This window comes from Pongo pygmaeus, chromosome 9 (assembly GCF_028885625.2).
Source record: "Pongo pygmaeus isolate AG05252 chromosome 9, NHGRI_mPonPyg2-v2.0_pri, whole genome shotgun sequence".
Classification (NCBI taxonomy): domain Eukaryota; kingdom Metazoa; phylum Chordata; class Mammalia; order Primates; family Hominidae; genus Pongo; species Pongo pygmaeus.
The window spans coordinates 76,129,890-76,149,270 of NC_072382.2; the positions used below are offsets into that span (position 1 = coordinate 76,129,890).

The 19,381-nt window shown below is 49.4% G+C and overlaps 1 protein-coding gene across 4 annotated transcripts in view; it reads left to right on the forward strand.

Annotated features, from left to right (window-relative positions):
- The window catches only part of SLCO2B1 (solute carrier organic anion transporter family member 2B1), a 64,029-nt gene extending 45,912 nt beyond the window's left edge, over positions 1-18,117 (forward strand). For 3 of the 4 annotated variants that reach the window (XM_054439428.2, XM_054439430.2, XM_054439431.2), the window contains exons 10-14: positions 38-203; positions 3,709-3,872; positions 6,371-6,435; positions 6,777-6,897; positions 7,870-9,725. In XM_054439428.2, the coding sequence (XP_054295403.2) occupies positions 38-203; positions 3,709-3,872; positions 6,371-6,435; positions 6,777-6,897; positions 7,870-8,050 (697 nt within the window). In that variant the 3' untranslated portion in view covers positions 8,051-9,725. Of the gene's footprint in view, positions 1-37; positions 204-3,708; positions 3,873-6,370; positions 6,436-6,776; positions 6,898-7,869; positions 9,726-14,348; positions 14,473-17,896 lie in introns of those variants that run through there. The other variant, XM_054439429.2, reaches the window with a different exon arrangement.
- The last annotated feature ends 1,264 nt before the right edge of the window (positions 18,118-19,381 follow it).

A 19,381-nucleotide genomic window follows, 5' to 3' on the forward strand; every position in this document is an offset into this window, starting at 1 on the left:
AAGCCAGGCCAACCCTACTGGCCTTCTCTCCCACCAGTGCCCACCCCGGGCTGGAGCTGTTTCCAAGCTGCATGGAGGCCTGCTCTTGCCCATCGGACGGCTTTAACCCTGTCTGTGACCCCAGCACTCGTGTGGAATACATCACACCCTGCCACGCAGGCTGCTCAAGCCGGGTGGTCCGGGATGCTCTGGACAAAAGCCAGGTGAGTCAGGCCTCTCGTGGCAACCTCTGCCCGTCAGGGCTCTGCCTGCCCTGTCTCTGTGGGCCTGTCACACTCTCCACTTCTCCAAGCTCTCACTCTGTAGCTCTCTTCTCTCTGCCTCTCTCTGTTGGCAGATGTAGAACATTATTCTCTCAATAAGCTTTCATTGGCTGGGCGCAGTGGCTCATGCCTGTAATCCCAACACTTTGGGAGGCCAAGGCAGGCAAATGACTTGAGGTCAGGAGTTCCAGACTGGTGAAACCCATCTCTACTAAAAATACAAAAAATTAGCCAGGTGTGGTGGTGTGCAACTGTAATCCCAGCTACTCAGGAGGCTGAGGCAGGAGAATCACTTGAACCCAGGAGGCGGAGGTTGCAGTAAGCCGAGATCATGCCATTGCACTCCAGCCTAGGCAACAAGAGTGAAACTCCATCTCAAAAAATAAAAATAAAGCTTTCATTGCCAGCCTGGTCCCAGGACACAGAGGTGAATCATTCTGGCTTCCAGGTCTCTGTGCAGGGGAGATGCAAAAGGAAAGAACTCACAGGAATTCCAGAGGTGCTGATAGGTAAGACAACTGGTCCCTACAAGTACATACAAAGATGAAAAGAGACACATCTCACCTGGGTGGGGGTGGGCCCAGAAGACTTCACGGGAAGTGGCATTTGTGCCAGACATTCAAGAATAAATGGGTAAACTAGGACTTGGGAAGGAAGGGCTTTCCAGGCAGGGGGAAATGCCCTCAGCAGAGGTTTGGAGGAACACACACGCGCAAGCATGCACACACACTATTTCTGTTGGAGCAGAAGCACAAGGGTTCATGAAGGGAAGGCAGGGCCCAGAAAAAGAGGGGCCTTGAATGACAGGCCAAGAGTGGGGACTTTCTGGAGAGCAGTGGGGAGCCATGGATGGGTTTTCAGCCAGGGAGTAACAAGTTCAGATCAGTGTTTGATCACGCTTGAGGCCATAGTGTGGGGGCAGGTGAGCAGAGTACAGGATAGGACACAGAAGGCTAGCGAGCATTCAGTCAGTCAGTCAGTCAACAAACTTCACTGATCTCTTCCTCTGTGCCAGGCCCTGTGCTGGGAGCTGAGGACTCAGAGCCAAGGGGCCCAGTGGGGAAATGAAGGCAATGTAATCAGCAGCAGTGCATTCTGAATCTTAGGAGGGCTAAGACCAGCCGGTTCCTCCTCCCCATTTTCCTCAGTTCCCCAAAATGACAAAGGGGGACAATATCTGCCTTCTCAGGCCCCCAGGCTGTAGTGAAGCCTGGGGGATTTGTGGAGGCAGTAGCATCAGGCTGGTGGTTATGACATCTCCCTCTCTCCAGAGTCCTCCCACCTCCCACCCTCATGCTAGGCATCAGCATCTAAACCCGAGGCTCCTCCAGGGAGAGACCTGGGCTGCACCGGCTGGTGCAGAAGAACCTGTTGATGGTGCATAGTCCTTCAGAAGCCAGCCAGGCACCACCTGGGCCTAAGAGCCCTTCCAGAGGCCCCCAGGCCTTGGCAGGTGGAGCAGTGAACGCCTGTGGATATGGGAACCGATTCAAATCCCTCTTCTGCCTCTAACTGACTCTGTTACCTTAGGCAAATTATTTAACCAGTGCCTCAGTTTCTTGGTCTGTAAAATAGGGGAGATATTATTGAGTGCCTACAGAGCAGGAATGTGCTGAATAAATGCTTTACCTGGATGACTTCATTAACTAGTAAGCAAAGCGCCACACGTTATCCATGAAAGCACATAGCACAGTGCCTAGGCAATTTTAAATACTCAGTAATACACATTCCTATTACACCCATTGTACAGATGAGAAATGGAGGCCCGGGAAAGGACCAGACATTGCCCAGAGTCTCAATACCAGGGCTGGGACTAGGCACCAAGGCCCTGGCCTCCCAGCCAGTCCCCTCTTTGGAGCATCACGGAGGCTTGGATTTAGGTGCAGTATTTGGAGGAGGGTGCAGCTGAGACTGGGCCAGCACTCAGGGACTGTTGTCACACTGGCCTGGAATTGTGTCTTGACATGTCTGCCTCCTTGGATTGTGAACATCTTGGCTCAGGGATGGGTGGCTCAGCGCCCAGCACAGCTGCTCAGTAACAGCTTAAGAGTGCATGAGTGAATGAGGTAAGATGGGGCAGGTGGGTGCCTGTACAGGTGTGGAGCTGAATGCTCTGGGGGAATGAGACTCTGAGGCAGCAGAAAGATTGAAGTCATTCATAAGAAAAACTTCCTGCCATGGAATTAGATGAATGTGAAGGGTCAGGAAAAACCCAAGTGAAGCCTCCAGACTTTGTGTTCATCCCGGCAACCCTGTGCTTCTGAGAAAAGGAGCAGGGGCGGATGCCTCTCTCCCAGGAACCTTGCCTTAGCATTTCCATTTCTTGTCCCTCCATTGTATCTCCAACCTGTAGTTGGAGGTTCAGGGGCCACTTTTCCTGCAGTGTAAGATGATATGCACTTAGCGGTCACACAGCTTGTGTGAAGGGTCTTCAGACCCTTGTGTGAAGGATCAGCACAGCTTCATCATGCACATTGGCTCTGCCGGCCAGTGGAGAGTGCCTGGTCACCCAAGCCTAAGTGCTCACATGCTCACTTTCTCTTGCCTTTCTCTGATTCCACCTGCTAAGTAACTTCAAATCTAAACCCATTTATCCGTCTACCCCCAAGTCCACTCTATGATGGGCCCCTTGGCCTGCCTCCCTGATCTGGTCCCTCCTCCATGCAGCCCCCAGAACACCCTTTGTACCATCCAGTCTCATCTACCCCTTGCTTAAAATTCTCCCAAGGCCCCCAGCATCCACCTCTGGGATTCCTAACCCTTTCACACTGGGAAGTGTCTGCAGCTGCCAGGGCTGGAGGTGAGAGGTCCAGAGGGCTCCAGCTGCCCAGGCCAGCCAGCCACTTCAAGCGTTGATAGGACTAATCCCTGCACACCTGTCTCCCATCTGAGGCCCTGTGTGGCTGGGGCACATAAGTCTAGAAGCTCTGGTCTATGGGAAAGTAAAGAGAAGCCCAGGCCTCTTGGCTTGGGCTGGCTTCTATCGGGTGCCTGCAGGCCCTAGCAGTCCAGATCACTTCTCAGAGTCCTTGGCTGGAGGTTTCCCTGGCTACCTAGGGAGTGAGTGCAGGCTGGGATCAAACACTCCAGGGGGCCAGCCCGGGGACATGACCAGCCTGGGGATGTTTTCTTACAGTTGATGTGTAGAATGTGAGGGAATGATGCTCTCCTGGGTCCCTCCCTCTTCTTCTCTACTTTCTCTCTGCTTCCTTCTCCCTGCCCACCACGTCAGCCCAGGCTCAACTTGCGCGTAGACAGCCCTTGAGGTGCCTGCTCCTCAAGCTGTCTTTGCTCAGACAACGGGTCAGGATCTCAGACTCTCAGCCAGCTCTACCCCAACTGGCTGCGGGACTTGGGCCTCTCACAAGCCTTCCCTCTGCAAGCCCTTGGCCAGCTGCCTGCCCTTGGAGGCTCTTGAAGTCTCTTCCTCCTCTTCCCACTCCAGGTTTTCTACACCAACTGCAGCTGCGTGGCGGAGGGCAACCCCATGCTGGCAGGATCCTGCGACTCAACCTGCAGCCACCTGGTGGTGCCCTTCCTGCTCCTGGTCAGCCTGGGCTCGGCCCTGGCCTGTCTCACCCACACACCCTCCTTCATGCTCATCCTAAGGTGAAGGTGGGGGCGGGGCGGGAGGTCCTTAACCACAGGCAGAACAAGGAATTCCAAGGGCGGAGTTCAAGAAAGGAGACCACTTGGGTGTCCTGGTCCCCACAACATGGCCTTAACTGTGTTCATCCCATGGTAACCTACTGAGGCAAGGTTTTCTCCCCATCTTGCAGATAAGAAAATTGAGGCTCAGAGAAGTTCAGGAGCTGGCCCCCATCATATAGCAAGTGTTGGGTGGAATAGTACTGGTTCCCTGGCCCAGAGCCCAGACTCCTACTTGTCCAGGGGAGAGGAGGACATACCTAGGGCCGTGTCCTGGCCTCTGGAGGTGAGGGCATCATACCTGCAATGGATGAGCTGCAGGAGGTGCATCTAGGAAACCAAACTGTGTCAGTCTGGTGCATGATTCTGAATACTGCTTCAAGGCTACATACAAGTGCTTATTAGGTGCCCGCTGTGGACCCAACCCGTGCTGAGCACTGCCTTTTGGGCCAAGATCTTTGTGGCCCTCGTCCTAAGAATGCCTGCTGGTCCTGACAAATTGTCACCTGAGTTCAAAGTCAGGGTCTCCTGGGGTGAGGGCTGGGATAAGAGGACTGAGTGAGAAAAAAATGGTTTTTTTTTTTTGAGACGGAGTTTTGCTCTGTTGCCCAGGCTGGAGTGCAATGGCACAATCTCGGCTCACTGCAACCTCCTCCTCCTGGGTTCAAGTGATTCTCCTGCCTCAGCCTCCCTAGTAGCTGGGATTACAGGCACCCACCACCACACCCAGCTAATTGTATTTTTAGCAGAGACGGAGTTTCACCACGTTGGCCAGGCCAGTCTCGAACTCCTGACCTCAGTGATCCACCTGCCTTGGCCTCCCAAAGTGCTGGGATTACAGGCGCGAGCCACCACACTCGGCTGAGAAAAACAGTTTTTCTATTCTCTCACTCAACAATCAACCCAGAAGACTTCTGCGACCAGAAGTGTGGGGGTATTTTCCCACACACCAGGCACTCAATTAATTCTGCAGTGGACCCTAGCCAGCGTCCTCCAATTCTATTCTGACACGATCTACCTGGAGACAGCATCAGATCCCACAGGCTGAGCGCTCAGTCCCACAAGACTTCCCCTCCACTTCCCATGCCAACTGCAAGCCCCAGGCTGTTTTACCAATGATTCTGACTGACCAGCCATACGCTGGGATTTCCACAGCCCCATCTTTGAGTTTGCTTTATTTGCTAGAGTGACTCACGGAGTTCAGGAAAACATCTACTTAATGTTTATCAGTTTATTACAAAAGATATTAGAAAGGATACAGATGAAGTGATGCATACAGCGAGGTATGGGGGAGGAACTTTCATGCCCTCCCTGGATGCACCCTGCAGGGACCTCCATGTGTTCAGCTATCCGGAAGCTCTCCAAAGCTTCGTTATGTAGGCATGATTGATTAAATCACTGGATATTGGCAGTCACCTTAACCTTCAGCGCCTCTCCCCTTGCTGGAGGTTGGGGCTGAAAGTCCCAACCCTCTAATCCTGCCTTGGTCCCTCTGGTGACCAAGCCCCAGCCTGAAGCTACCTAGGGGCTGCTCACCATCAATCAACTCATTGGCATACAAAAAGACACTTCTCACTTTGAAGATTCCAAGAATTTTAGGAGTGTATGCCGGGAAGACCAAATACATATCTCACAATATCACAGGGACCTCAGAGCAAGATAATTTCCATTTTCCTTCCCCTGGGATTATTTTATTCACTATCTACTTTCTAGGAAATTAGAAGGGAAATGGAGCCCCTTGCAAATACTAGAAGACATGTAGATCTAGAACACAAGCTGGCCTGGGAGAGAAAATAGAGGAATTAGATGCCCAACAGGCAGCCTGACTAAAAGGAGTTGAGAACACAGCCTCAGGGCTGCGTGGATACAGGCCCTGACTGCTGTCAGCCATGAGATCTTGGCCAAGTTATTGAATCTGTCTAAGTGTCAGTCTCCTTATCTGTAAAATGGGGCTAATGTACACCTCGCTCATAGGAGTGATGTGGGGTTGCAAGGCAACGTTACTGAGCCCGTAGTAAGCGCTCCATAAATGCCGGCCACTGGTGTTGTCTGGCAGGAGCCAGAGGATCGCAGGCTGTGGTGTTACAGTGGTTGGGGATGCTGGGGAAGTGTCTGACTGTCCCAGCTCCAGGTCTTGCCAACTGTAGGAGTAAGGGGAGAATTTGATGGGACCAGTGGGTGGAGGAAGAGGAGTGATGTCTGTGACCAGAAACATACAGAGGTCAGCACAGGACCCTGATGGTCAGTGGGTGTGTTGTCTTGTATATGGGACCAGGCTCTGCAGGTTGAAAAAGGATGGGGTACGTCCCTGAGCCCCCAGCCTAGATCACCAGATGGGAGGGAGGCTGGCTCTGGGTGGTGGGAGAGAAGGGCATAATGAGAACCCTTCAACATTGATGCATGGCCCTTGGGGGCTGGAACCCCTCCAACCTCATGTTGCCCATGTCTCTGCTTGTTAGAGGAGTGAAGAAAGAAGACAAGACTTTGGCTGTGGGCATCCAGTTCATGTTCCTGAGGATTTTGGGTAAAGATCTTGCTTGGGACCATTGGTGGTGGTGATGGGATCCAGATGCCCACTGTGTGCCAGGCCTGGGGCACAGGCATGAGCGGAACTCAATCCCTGATCTTAGGGCTCACAAGCCCATGGGGTGATAGACCTGGCCCAGCTCTCCTAGAGCCAGGTATACAGGCAGAGTCTAGACAGCCCGTCAGGAAGCCACCTCGGATGCAGGGGTGGGGCGGGCTTGAGGGCCAGAGAGCCAAGAGGCCCCAGTAACCCAGAGCCCCTGAGGGGTTGTACGTGCCAGGGAGGGGGCAGGGCAGGACGGTGGGCCTTCTTTGTCCCCTGAGCACCATCTCCCTCAGCCTGGATGCCCAGCCCCGTGATCCACGGCAGCGCCATCGACACCACCTGTGTGCACTGGGCCCTGAGCTGTGGGCGTCGAGCTGTCTGTCGCTACTACAATAACGACCTGCTCCGAAACCGGTGAGACCTGGTTTGACTGCTTGTGGGAAGGGTGCTGGAAATACTCTCAGAGTCCCAGGCAGGATACCAGCAGGGAGGGGAGGTTTCATTTAAGTCTACCTGCTAGCTGACAGGTGTCATTATATATTCAGTGCTCAGCTCACCAGTCCTTCAAGCTAGACAGTGCCCCCCTCCTTTTATAGATGAGGAAAGTGAGAGTTAAAGCAAGTAGCCCAAGGTCACACAGCTAATAACTGGCAGAGCTGGGCGTTGACCACAGAGTCTATGCAGGAACTTGGGGAGAAACAGAGGAGCAGCCATGCTGCGAGAGGGACTTAGGGTGAAGGGCTGGGGAGAAAGCCCTGTCTAGGACACAGGAGGCCTGGGTTTCAGGCCCAGCTCTGTCTGCCTCATCATGGGACTTATCTTCTCTGGGGCTCAGTCTTCCCATCTGTACAAAGGGGAACTCAAAGGAACCTGAAGGCACAGAGGCGGCTGGCCTGGGATGGATGTGGAGAGGACTTGCTAGCAGGGCTGGGGACAGGGAGCTGGTCACTTTCAGCTCTGAGGAGGTGAGGAGGGCACAGTTCCTGTGGGCTGGGACTGTCCACAGGGGGCTTCCTAGAAGAGGAAAAGTCAAACAAGGGCTTTGATAGTTAAACAGGGGAGAGGGAATCCGTTTGTTCTTGTGGCAGGTGGGGCAATATAAAATTGTACTTGTCAGGCCCCCTGAGCCCTTGGGCTCGGAGAGAGGCAGGGCCAGCCCAGGCCACAGAGCAGAGTCCAGGACAGGGCGATGAAGATGGCAAGGCCTCTGCTCCCACCCAGGGCTCCTCTGCAGAGCCTCTCCCCCTCCTCCAGGGAAGAGCCCCAGCAGAGGTCAATGTCTCCCTGAGGCCTCAGTATCTCTGATTTCACAATGAGTGATGACTGCTGACGTCCATGCCCTGGCCTGGCAGCTCTTGAGTTCAAGGGTCCCCATTCTTTCCCCAGGTTCATCGGCCTCCAGTTCTTCTTCAAAACAGGTTCTGTGATCTGCTTCGCCTTAGTTTTGGCTGTCCTGAGGCAGCAGGACAAAGAGGCAAGGACCAAAGAGAGCAGATCCAGCCCTGCCGTAGAGCAGCAACTGCTAGTGTCGGGGCCAGGGAAGAAGCCAGAGGATTCCCGAGTGTGAGCTGTCTTGGGGCCCCACCTGGCCAAGAGTAGCAGCCACAGCAGTACCTCCTCTGAGTCCTTTGCCCAAGATTGGGTGTCAAGAGCCCTGTGTTCCATTCTGGCTCCTCCACTAAATTGCTGTGTGACTTCAGGCAAGACACCTATCCTCTCTGAGCCTTTGCTTGCTAGTCTGAACCAAAGAGTTGTTTGGGCGTTTGCTGTGTTGGCCATTTCTGAAGCAAGAGGGTCTTCCTCCTCCTTCCCCCAGCCAGCCAGCTGTCCTGCAGCCAGGCTTTCCTGGGTGGAAAGACTGTATACCTTTCCCTGGGGCCCTAGGATAGCAAAGTGAGCCATAGTGGGCCAGGCTGTCCTCCATGCTGGGCCCCAGCGCAGGTCTGCACTCGCCTGGATCACCCTCTTTGAGCCTTAGCCATCTCCTGTCAGGTGGGAATGAACTTGCCAGCCTTCAGGCTCGCTCAGCTGTGACCATCTGTGCGGTCAGGGTACACTCAGATCTCCTCCCCAACTCCAGCAACCTTTAAGAAGTGTCCCTTTGGCGCCCCCTGGAGGCAGAGCACTGAGCTGGACCCTGGGTAAACTCCCGCAGGGAGGACGGAGCTGGCCTCAGGTGTGGGACACCCAGACTTGGCAGGGCCTTCAAGAGGCCTGTGTGGGGGCCCCAGGAAGCCTTAGCTGAAGCGGGGAGATTCACTCTCCATCTCAGGAAGTTCTAGCCCTTGCCCTCAGGGAGCCACGGTTGAGGGTGAGGCCCAACACCTGCCTTAGGGCCCTGGGTGGGCAAGTCTGGGCCCTGGGGTAGGGAGGGAGACTCAGGCCCACACTTGGGTATTTTCTAATTTCAGACAAACACACACTCAGCGTGCACTCACTGATTCCTACACATTGCCAAGATTTCACACGTGACCAGGGGCCACCAAAGTCCCTGTGACCTTTGTAACTAGGATCCTAATTTCTCTATTTTCTCCTGGGTGCCTGGGTCTGTGTCACCTGGGGCAGTGTGGATAATGTTTAGTTCTGTGACACTGTTTTTTGGGGGTGGCACCTGGTTCTCTGATGCCTGGGCTGGCATCAGGCCCAGGACTGTAGAGCTGGGAGCAGTAAAGCTCAGCTCTGTGTAATGAGTGATGCTATAGCTTGCTCGGGTCTTATGATCCAATCCTTTTCTACATCAGGCCTTGTTTTGTTTTATGGCTAGTCTTATCTGGCCTGGTTATTTCCCTGCGGGGAGGAGAGAGTTTGCTAATCGGCTCCCAGCCCAACCTATTACCACCCCACCTCTCTGGGACCTGCTGCTTGGGAAGCAGCAGACAGGGAGCCACCAGCAGTGGCTTCCTGGCCCTGTGCTGGGGGTGGGGGGAAGCTGGGGGCACATGTGGCCCTTGCCTTCTGAGCAGCTCCCAGTGCCAGGGCTTTGAGACTTTCCCACATGATAAAAGAAAAGGGAGCTACAGAAGTTCCAGTTCCCTTTTTATTTTGCTGGTTGGTATCTGTAAATGTTTAACAAATATCTGAGCATGTATGTATCAATGCCAAGAATTGCAAAGTATCCTTCAACAATATGAGGCTTTTAGGATGTTTATATTCCTTCATCCCTCTTGTTTCCCAGGTTTTGCAGGGAAAAAAAGTCTGGAATTATAGATACGGCTTATTATTAAATTTGTTCTTGCATAATGTCTCTTCTATTACAAAAATTCTTTCTTTATAAACTGCATTAGAGGTTTGCAACAACCACATCATTTCCATTAACTTAGATTTAAGTTTTACTGGATTCATTGCTCACCATTATTGCTTGTATATTACATCTTTTCCAATCTTTATATTATTGTCTAATTTTTGTTTGACTGAGTGTCTTCTTCTGCTAATGGTTTCAAAAATGGAATAAGGTCACGAGGATTTCTGAATCCTCACCTTTCCAAATTGTCATTCACATTTTATAGAAGAGGAAAATGGCTCAGAAAGCACAAGTAACTTCCCCAAGATCACACAGAAAATAAATGATGGAGCCAAGGTTGGATGTGTAGACCTTGTGGGAACTGAAGGTTTTATAATTTGAGGAGCCCTCTTTAAGAAAAATATACAAAATTATGAATATAAAATTAGGTACAAGGTACCTATATTTACCTATAATGAGAAAAGAAATCAAAACAGATACATCACACAATCCCCCCAAAATGCATAATACTTTTATTAACTGCCCTGCATAACCTCTAAGACACATTTTCTCCCCCAGATGATTAGAAGAATTTTCCACAGACTAGCTTCTGGCTCTGTACATTTCAAACCTGGTTTCTCCTGTTTCTTCTCTACTGCCCGTATACTTCCTGGACTGGGTGCCATGACACACATTCATATTACGATATGACCTCTGCATATGGCAACTTAATATCACCATGCCAAGTAAGCTGGGCAGTGCGTAGAATTCCTAGAAGCTATTCTCTACACAGAGATTACTAGCAATGATTTATCTATACACAGAGAACCACATAAATATTAATATATCCTCTGTTTCAGAAAACCACGTAAACATATCCCAATGAACCCAACTCAAATCAGTCCCCCACTCAGCTTCCCCTTTGTCAGATCCCAAAAGTGCCCACGGCCACTCCAATTATCCCATATAAAGGAAAATTGAAACACAAGGGAAGTTGGAGTGGGAAGAAAATAGTAATTTTCATTGTGGTTAAAGTATCTTACTTTTGCAAATTTTACAAAAATATGACAACATGAACACATCGCTGAGGCCCTCCCTGGATCTGGGGAGAGTCCTGGACGCTCAAGCTGCATTCACATCACAGCGAGTCCGCCTCTTGGTTGAGCCAAGATCTGAAGGAAAAGACGAGGTCCTTGTGCCTAAAGTCTTCCAAACTGGCCATGGTGAGGAGACTCAGGAGTTACCCAAGAGAGAAATGGGTCGAGAGCCAAGGGGTGGAGCAAGTCAGAGCCAGAGGGGTTTTCCAGGCCCTGTGGGGGTCCCAGGGAAGTCCTCTCCCCTAATATAGCCTCTGGTCAATGAAGAGCCACAAGCATTTGCATCTGCGAGCTTACTTTCCTACCCTGTGCCAGAAAGCTGGGAGGAGAAGACATTAAGTCTCCCTGCTAGACTGTGCTGGTGTAAAGTCAGCGGAGGACGGTACTCAGACCAGAACTGACATCCTGATGCCTAGGTTTCTTTTCTTGTAGACCCTGGGAAGGTCTGGGATGCTAGATGCTGGGAAGTTCTAGGGCAGGCAGATGACCTATCAGGAGCTGGCATCCAGGGGTCATGACTGACATGCAGATAAGTGAAAGAGAACTCATGGACATCCTCACCATTGCCTGGAGGTGTTGAATTCTTTCCTCTTCACATACCTTTGCTTATGCTGTTCCCTCTGACCTGGGTTATCTTCTTCATCCCCATCCCACAGCTTGTCTCTCCATCCCCACTTCATAAAGTCCTACCCAACCTTCCAGGCCCGGATCAAAGGCCACCACCTCCAGGAAGGCAACATGGTATAGGCAATGAGGGGCAAGTGAAGACCACCTCTGGGGATCTGATCAAAGACATAGACTCTCCACTAAACATCAAACAAAACACACACACAGACATATACACAATTGTGCATATGATTTCAGAGGTTGAAGACCATATGATGCCTGGGTGTAGACCTCCTAAGAATCCCAGGTCCCCAGTCAAAAGCCCTTAATGGAGTGAAAAGATTATAGAGTTGTGGAGAGAGTCAGGCTTGGGATCAAATCTTGACTCTGCTACTTATTACAGTGTGACGATGAACAAATGATTTAACCTCTCTGCACCTCAGTTTGCTCACTTGCAAGTGAGGTTGAGCATGCCTGGCTCCTATCTCCCAGAAGCTGTGAGGACCGGGTAAGATCATGTACCTGCTCACAGGCACCACACCTGATGATCAGGATTTGTAAGCTCCCTTCCCCTTCTGTCCCTGAAAAAATTTCATAAGCACATAGAGCATCTCGGTGGGAGGGGGAAGTAACAACAGAGGGAGGAACACACCTCCTCTGCCCTACCCTGGCCACAGCTCCGTTGTCCCCAATCTCTCCTCCACTGTCAGCCAGGGCTCAGCCAGCCCAGTCTTATCTCTCCCCACAGCCAGCTTGGGACAGCTTTTCTCAACCAGATTTACATTTTTATTGATTTTCTTTCTCCCTCCTAGAGCAGTCCCTCCCTTCTACTTCCCCTTTGGCTATCAAATGGGCTTACCCTGGGAAACAGCAGTTCTGGGTCTGGCCAAGAAGTGATGGTTCAAGGTTGGATTCATTCACCCTTCCTTCCTTCATTCATTCAACCACTCACATGAGCAACATAGCCTACATGTCTGCTCTGTGCCCTCCTCCTGGCACTGCTGGAGACACAACCACATGTCAGATACAGTCTCTACTCAGGAAACTCTCAGTGTAAACAGACAAGCTGACAAACAGTAACAAAAGCATGAGTAGTCATACAGGAGAGGGAAGAAGAGGAAGCTAAGGACTCTTCCTGGGGCCAATAGGGAAGGCTTCCAAGAGGTTATATCAGACCTGGTGTTAAGGATTAGGCAGGACTTCCTCAAGTGGACAAGGTGGAAATGGGTAGGAAAAACAACAGGACGAGCAAAGATAGAGAGAGGTGTGTCTGAGATACAGTGACAAGAGCAATGTGGCTGGAGGGCACTGCATGTGCAGGGCAATCAGGAGAAAGAAGAGAGCAGAGGCTGGAAAGACCAGCAGGGACCAAGCATGGAGACCCAGCTGAAGGTGTGGATGCTTTCCTGAGGGCAAGGAAGAACCCCTGAAGCATTGATGGATTATTCCATTGGCCAGTTATTTTAAGCAGGGAGTGACATGACAAGATTTGTATTTTGGAAAGGCCGCTGGTTGCACCATGGGGGCTTCAAGTGGAAAAGAGAAGCTGAAGGCCAAGAGCTCAGGCAGGGGGCGGGTGCAACAATCCAGAGAAGTAGGAGGACTACAGCCGGGTCAGGAGAGGCATCCTAGAAGTGGGACATCTAAGGTCAGTTTTGAAAGACAAGTGGGAATGCACCAGGAGGAGAAGTTGGGAAGGGTGTCAAGGCAGAAGAAACTGCACAAAGTAGACAGAAACCTCCTGGCAGGCTTGGGGTATTTTCACTAGTTTAGCAGGGCTGCAGCATGGCCTAAGAGAGAAGGCATGGGGAGGGTGAGGCTGAAGAAGTGGGTTGATGCTCTCAATGCCACTCAGTGTTGTCCACCTCCCAAACCTAGCCCCAGGTGAGAGAGGAGAGGGAGCCCTCACCTCTGTACAGAGGTGGCTGTACAGGTCTGAGCACTAGGTCAGGAGTGCTCCTTAGTCCAAACAAACCCTTTTGTGTTTACTACATTTCACATTTTACACAGTCCCTTTACACCCCGTCCTCATGGTTTCCTGGTGAAGAAAGCAGGAAAGGGATTATTATTGCCATGTAATAGGTAAAGAAACTGAGGCCCAGAAAAGCGCAGAAACTTGCCCAAGGTCACTCGAGAGCCCAGGTATCCCCTTCCTAAGACTCCCATGTTGTTGCTAATAAACGTACTTGTCCCTGAATCACATATATACAATAGATGTAGTAAGTGCTGACTAATGTGGTTGGGATGAAAAAAACGGGGGAGGAGAGAAAACACATCAGAGAAAGAGGTTTCCTTTTTATGTCCTCATTTCCTCAGCCTTCATCCTGCAGCTGGGGACATTCCAGCTGGGAAAACAGAACCCAGGTCCCTCTGCTTTGGAATCCAACAGACAGGAAGGCCAATCCAAGCTCTGCCACTTACCAGGCATGGGAAGTCACTGCACTCATCTGAGCCTTGGTTTTCTCATCTGTAAAAGGGAGAAATAAGCTTCACCTATCAGAATTGTTGAGAGGATTTAATGTGATAAAGTAGCAATATAGTAATCTACTACTGAGTAATAAATTTCCTGGCTGACACAGTGGCTCACACCTGTGATCCCAGCTATTTGAGAGGCTGAGGCAGGAGGATCACTTGAGCCCCAGAGTTTGAGACCAGCCTGGGCAACATAGTGAGACCCCATCTCTCCAAATAATAATAATAAAAAAAAAGAAACTTAGCCAAGGGTGGTAGCACCCACACCTGTAGTTTCAGCTACTTGTGAGATTTAGGTGGGAGGATTGCTTGAGCCCAGGAAGTCAAGACTGCAGTGAGCAGTGATTGTACCACTGCATTCCAATCTGGGTAACAGAGCAAGGCCCTGCCTCAAAAAACCCCCAAAAACCAAAAAACAAATTTTCCCAAAGTTTAGCAACTTAAAACAACAAATATTTATTATCTCATAGAATTTCTGAGGGTCAAGAACCCACAGATGGGCTAACTGGAAGGTGCTGGATCTTCATGAGGATTTCTGATGAAGTTGTAGTCAAGCATCAGCCAGAGCTGCAGTCATCAGAAGGCTCAACTGGGGTGAGAGGATCCACTTCTAAGCTCATTCGATGATTGCTGTTGGGCCTCTGTACCTTGTTGGCAGTTGACCAAAAGCTTTGATTCCACGTGTCTTTAATGATCTAATATTGGAAGCAACATACCGTAACTTTTGCCATATTCTCTTGGTCACGTAGACAAACCCTGGTATAATGTGGGAGGTGAATACAAAAGGGCATGAATACCAGGGGGTATGGATCATTGGGAGCCATTTGGAAGCTGGCTACAACAAGCACTCAGACCAGTGCCTGACACACAGTAGGTACTTATTCATTAGTCGCTGCTATAACTCTTGCAATGACCTATCACAGCCTGGTTGAGAAGATAAGATCTGGACATGATAAGGTGAGAAATCTTCGGCAAAGTGAAATGTAACTTGAACTAAACTAAACAATGTTCAATTACATTAGAAGAGGGTGTGCTGGACAAGGCCCTGGCAACCAGGGAAGACTTCCTGGCAGAGGTGGAGAGGAGGTAGGAGGGCAATCCAGAGAGAAAACAGAAGGTGAGTATGGCAGGCGGTATTGGTTGCCTTCCCATGGCAAATGCTCTCTTCTTCATTCTGGTAGCAAGGTGCTCAGCCACAGGGATGATCCAAGGCAGCAATGGAAATGCCTTCCCCTTTGCCAGAGAGTGGTCCAAGAGTAGACATGTGACCTCGTCTTAGTCAATGACATGTTTGGGGATAGTCTGCTGGGAAAGCTTCTCTCCTGGATAACAGAATGATGTGAAGGGAGAATACCCTTTTTGCTATCATGCCCTTTCTCCCTGCTTGGGAGGACATGGTTCCTGATGGCACTCAGTCATCTTGCAATTACAGGGGTAGTCACCCTTGAGGCTCAGAATGGGAAATGCCTCAGTCATCAAAGACATTGTTGAATCGGCAGACCAATCCTGGTACCAACTTCTTCTGGCCTCATTAAGAAACAAAAAGTTTAAGCCACTCTAAAGCAGGTGACCTCTTTCCTTGCATCCTAAATGATTCAGTGAGAAAAGTATCGTGGTTCCCTCTGGGACTATTTTCTTTTTCTGAGGAAGACAGAGGGAAGAGTGGAATGGGAAAGGGCCCAGGCTGGGAGGCAGGCATCCTTGGTCTAACCCCAGCTCTGCCTCTAAGTTGCTGTGTAATCTTGAGCAAGTCCCTTCCGCCTCTGGGCCTCCAATGATTACAGCTAATATTTATTGGCTGTTTACTGTGTGCCCAGTGCTCTTCTAAGATCTTCCCTTGCATCATCTCATTCAATCTTCACAACACCTCTATTATGTCAGTATTACTATTATCTTTATTTTAGGGATAAGGAGACTGAGGCCCAGAAACATGAAGTCCAGGATCCTGACTATAAAGCCATATTGCCTAGCAGTAAAAGGAAGTATCCAGACAAGGTGACCTCTAAGGGCCTCTTAAGCTCAAATATTCTTTCATTTGCTGTCCCATTTCGAGCTACATGATCAACAAGCCAGCTTAGCCTAGAGAAGAAAGAAATAAGGGCTGTCTTTAGACATCTGAAAAGCTGTCATGTGAGCAGAAGATTAGACTTACTCGGGATAGCTCAGAGGACATGAACTGGACCAGTGTGGGAGCACGACAGGGAGATAGAGTGCAACTTATATAAGGGAAAACTTTCTAGCACCATTTGGCAGGGGGCAGAGCTATGCCCAGATGTGACGACTCCCATGTCATAAAGGTTATGCAAGCTTGTGTTTGATAATGCAGTATTACTGACAAAGGTTTGAGCAGGTATGGGACTGAATGGCATTAGACTTGAGGTAGGAATTAAATGGGATAACATATGAGATTACTCCTAACATCATGACCAGTGCAAATAGACAGGATCAATAAATTATTGGGTTCTTTTTTTCCTTTTTAACACTGAGATTCTTAGATTTTAAAATTGTCTAATATGGAGTTTTGGCTCTCTGGCTCTAATATTTTACCGTTCTATAATTTCTGTGATTCTTCCCTGCTAAGATGCTATGATTTTAATACTAGAACTTTCCATAATTGTGTGGCTCTAGAAGCTGAGAAGCCTATTATTTTTATAATTTAATAGTCTTTAGCTTTAACAATTCAAGTCAATAAAGTGTCTGTCACCAGCTCCAGAAATACAAGGGAGTTGCTCCAAATGCTGTGGTTCAGTGGCCTGGACACACATTGGGCTCTTCCTTCTGCCCACTCTGTCATTCCACCATCATCCTTCCACCCCAGCCTCAAGCTCTCCATTCCAACCAACCCTCCTCCCCAATTCTGATCCCATCCACACTCCGCTGTCTCCCAGCCTACGAAAGAGGTACATTACTCTCTACCTGCTGGCTACTGTTTATTAAACAAGAGTCTTCACTGTGGCCAGGCTTATACTTATTTCAAAAGTGATATAAAAAAAGGGAAGACATGGTTATGGTTCTCATGTGGCCTAAGGTCTAGAAACACATGTCTCTTGCTTTCCTGTTAACCCAACTCAAAGGTACCTCTTCCAGGAAGCCTTCCATGGTTGACACTAAATCTCTAACACCAACAACCTCAATTTGAGTGTGAAATGTGAAGATCTGAGTTCCTTGGTTGGTTATTGTACAGACCCATAACTTGTCTGTCTATCCTGTCTCCCTGATTATATGTGAGATTTCCCCCTGAATCAAGAGTTTGTCTCCTCAACCAGACTGGGAATTTTACAGAGGAAGACCATGTCTTCTCCATCAGACTGGAGGCTCCATGTAGACATGGGCCAATGTTCCCTTGTATCATACTTGAGTAGAGCTAGAGGCACAGTGATGTTCCTCTATCAGATCAACAAATTCCCGAAGGCAAGTATATGTCTCTGCCATTGGACTAACGATTTCACAAAAGCAGAAGCCACACCTCCCCTTTAAGATATGGAAGTCCTCAGCTAGGCGCAGTGGCTCCGGCCTGTAATCCCAGCGCTTTGGGAGGCTGAGGCAGGCAGATCACCTGAGGTGAGGAGATCGAGACCATCGTGGCCAACATGGTGAAACCCCGTCTCTACTAAAATACAAAAAATTAGCCAGGCATGGTGGTGCGTGCCTGTAGTCCCAGCTACTCTGGAGGCTGAGGCAGGAGAATCACTTAAACACGGGATGCAGATGTTGCAGTGAGCCGAGATCGCGCCACTGCACTCCAGTCTAAAAAAAAAAAAAAAAAAAGATACGGAAGTCCCTTAAGGACTGTGCCTCCACCCTCTGGCTGGGGACCCTCTCCCTGACAGCAAGGAGTCTAGGGCTCTGCCTTCTCTGTGTATTCCCTCCCTCTATCCCAGCCCAAGACTCTGGCCATAGGAAAAAGTATTTTTCTTAAAGCAGATAGACAAATATATGGAAAAGGAAAGGTTCAGGAGGCAGAATAGAAACTCGAGCCTCTCCCAACATGTCCAGACCCTCTCTTGGTCTCTCCTAGACCCTCTTCTAAGAGCTGCCGTCCCTTGGCCAGGAGGGGGCCTCTCCCAGCTCCTCCCAGCAACTCGGAGCAGTAAGTGAAGATGTCAGCACCTTGGACAGCGCCCAACCCATTACAGGACGCGGAGCCAGCGGAAGCCAAGCTCTCCACCTCCCTTAGCCTCTGGGTGATGGATTTCCTCTCTTCTCAATTTGATTAAAGCCCAGTAGATAACCAGAGCGCCTTGTTCCTTTCTCTTCTCCCTTCCTGATGAACATAATTAACTCCGTCAGGCTGGGAATGCTTGCTCTTAAATACTGCCTGCCCAGCCCCCACCCAGGCATGAATCAGTAAAATAGACAGAACACTTGGAAGATTCACACGTTTCTTCCTAGGGAATGAAAGTTGGAGAGGAAGCAGTCTCTGAGATATACAGAGGCTGTGAATGAAGGCTGATATGTGGTGTTTGGGTAGAGAAACCCCTAAACTGGAAGTCAGGAAGTTTAGTTTAGTCCTAGCTTTGCCACTAATCCAGATATGATCTAGGCAGGTCATGTGCCCTTTCTTTCTGAGCCTGTTTTTCCATTTGCAAGATGTATATTGGTCTAGATAATATCAGATGCTGAGTTCAGTGCTAATGTGCTATGGTGGAAAAATCTTTAAAACAGAGGGGGAAAGGAACTTGCCCAAGGTCACACAGCAAGCTTATGGCAAAGCAGACTTTAATTCATGGCTCCTGGCTTCTACCCCAGTGCAATTTCCACAAACTTACCCCTTCATTCATATCACAGACTTTCTTGCCTGAAGATGGAGGCTAAGGAAGTTAAAAACAGACAGGATTGCATTAATTGGTGTTAGCAAAAGAAAATAACATTTAACATATATGTAAATGCCAATCTCTCTGAAGAGAACAGAGAGCATGGCATAAATAATTAAGATTATGGGGAAAGGATCACCTGATAGAGACAGAAAATCAACCCCACACTCAGAGAATCCCAGAAAGGTTTTGTGACTTGCCCAAGGCCATCTAGTAAGGCAGCTCTTGAATCTTTTAAAAAGAAAGTGTGAATTCTTACCTTAATTAAGTGTTGGTGGTGCCCCTGTCAGAGAAGGAGAGAGAGAGAGATAATATGAATTAGCAAGTATGTATTAGGTTGCTGAAGTGTGCCCAGCTCTCTACTAGGCACTTTAGGAGGGATATAAAGCATAAGATATGAATGCTGTTCTCTAGGCACTATGTCTTTGATGTTTTGCTTCTTCTACTTGGAATGACTTCCAATGTACTCGTGTATATCCAAATACTGCTGTTTTGTCAAGGCCCAAACCAAATGTCTCTCCTGACAGGAAGGCATCCATAACCTCATCCAGAAGCCACTTCCTCCTCCAAATCTCCAAAGCATTTTCTTTGTTCCTATTTTATAGTATTTCACACCATTTGCCTTATCTGCTCCTATTCCTTCACCTAAGAAAAGGAAAGAGAGAGAGAGAGAGAGAGAGCACAAAATA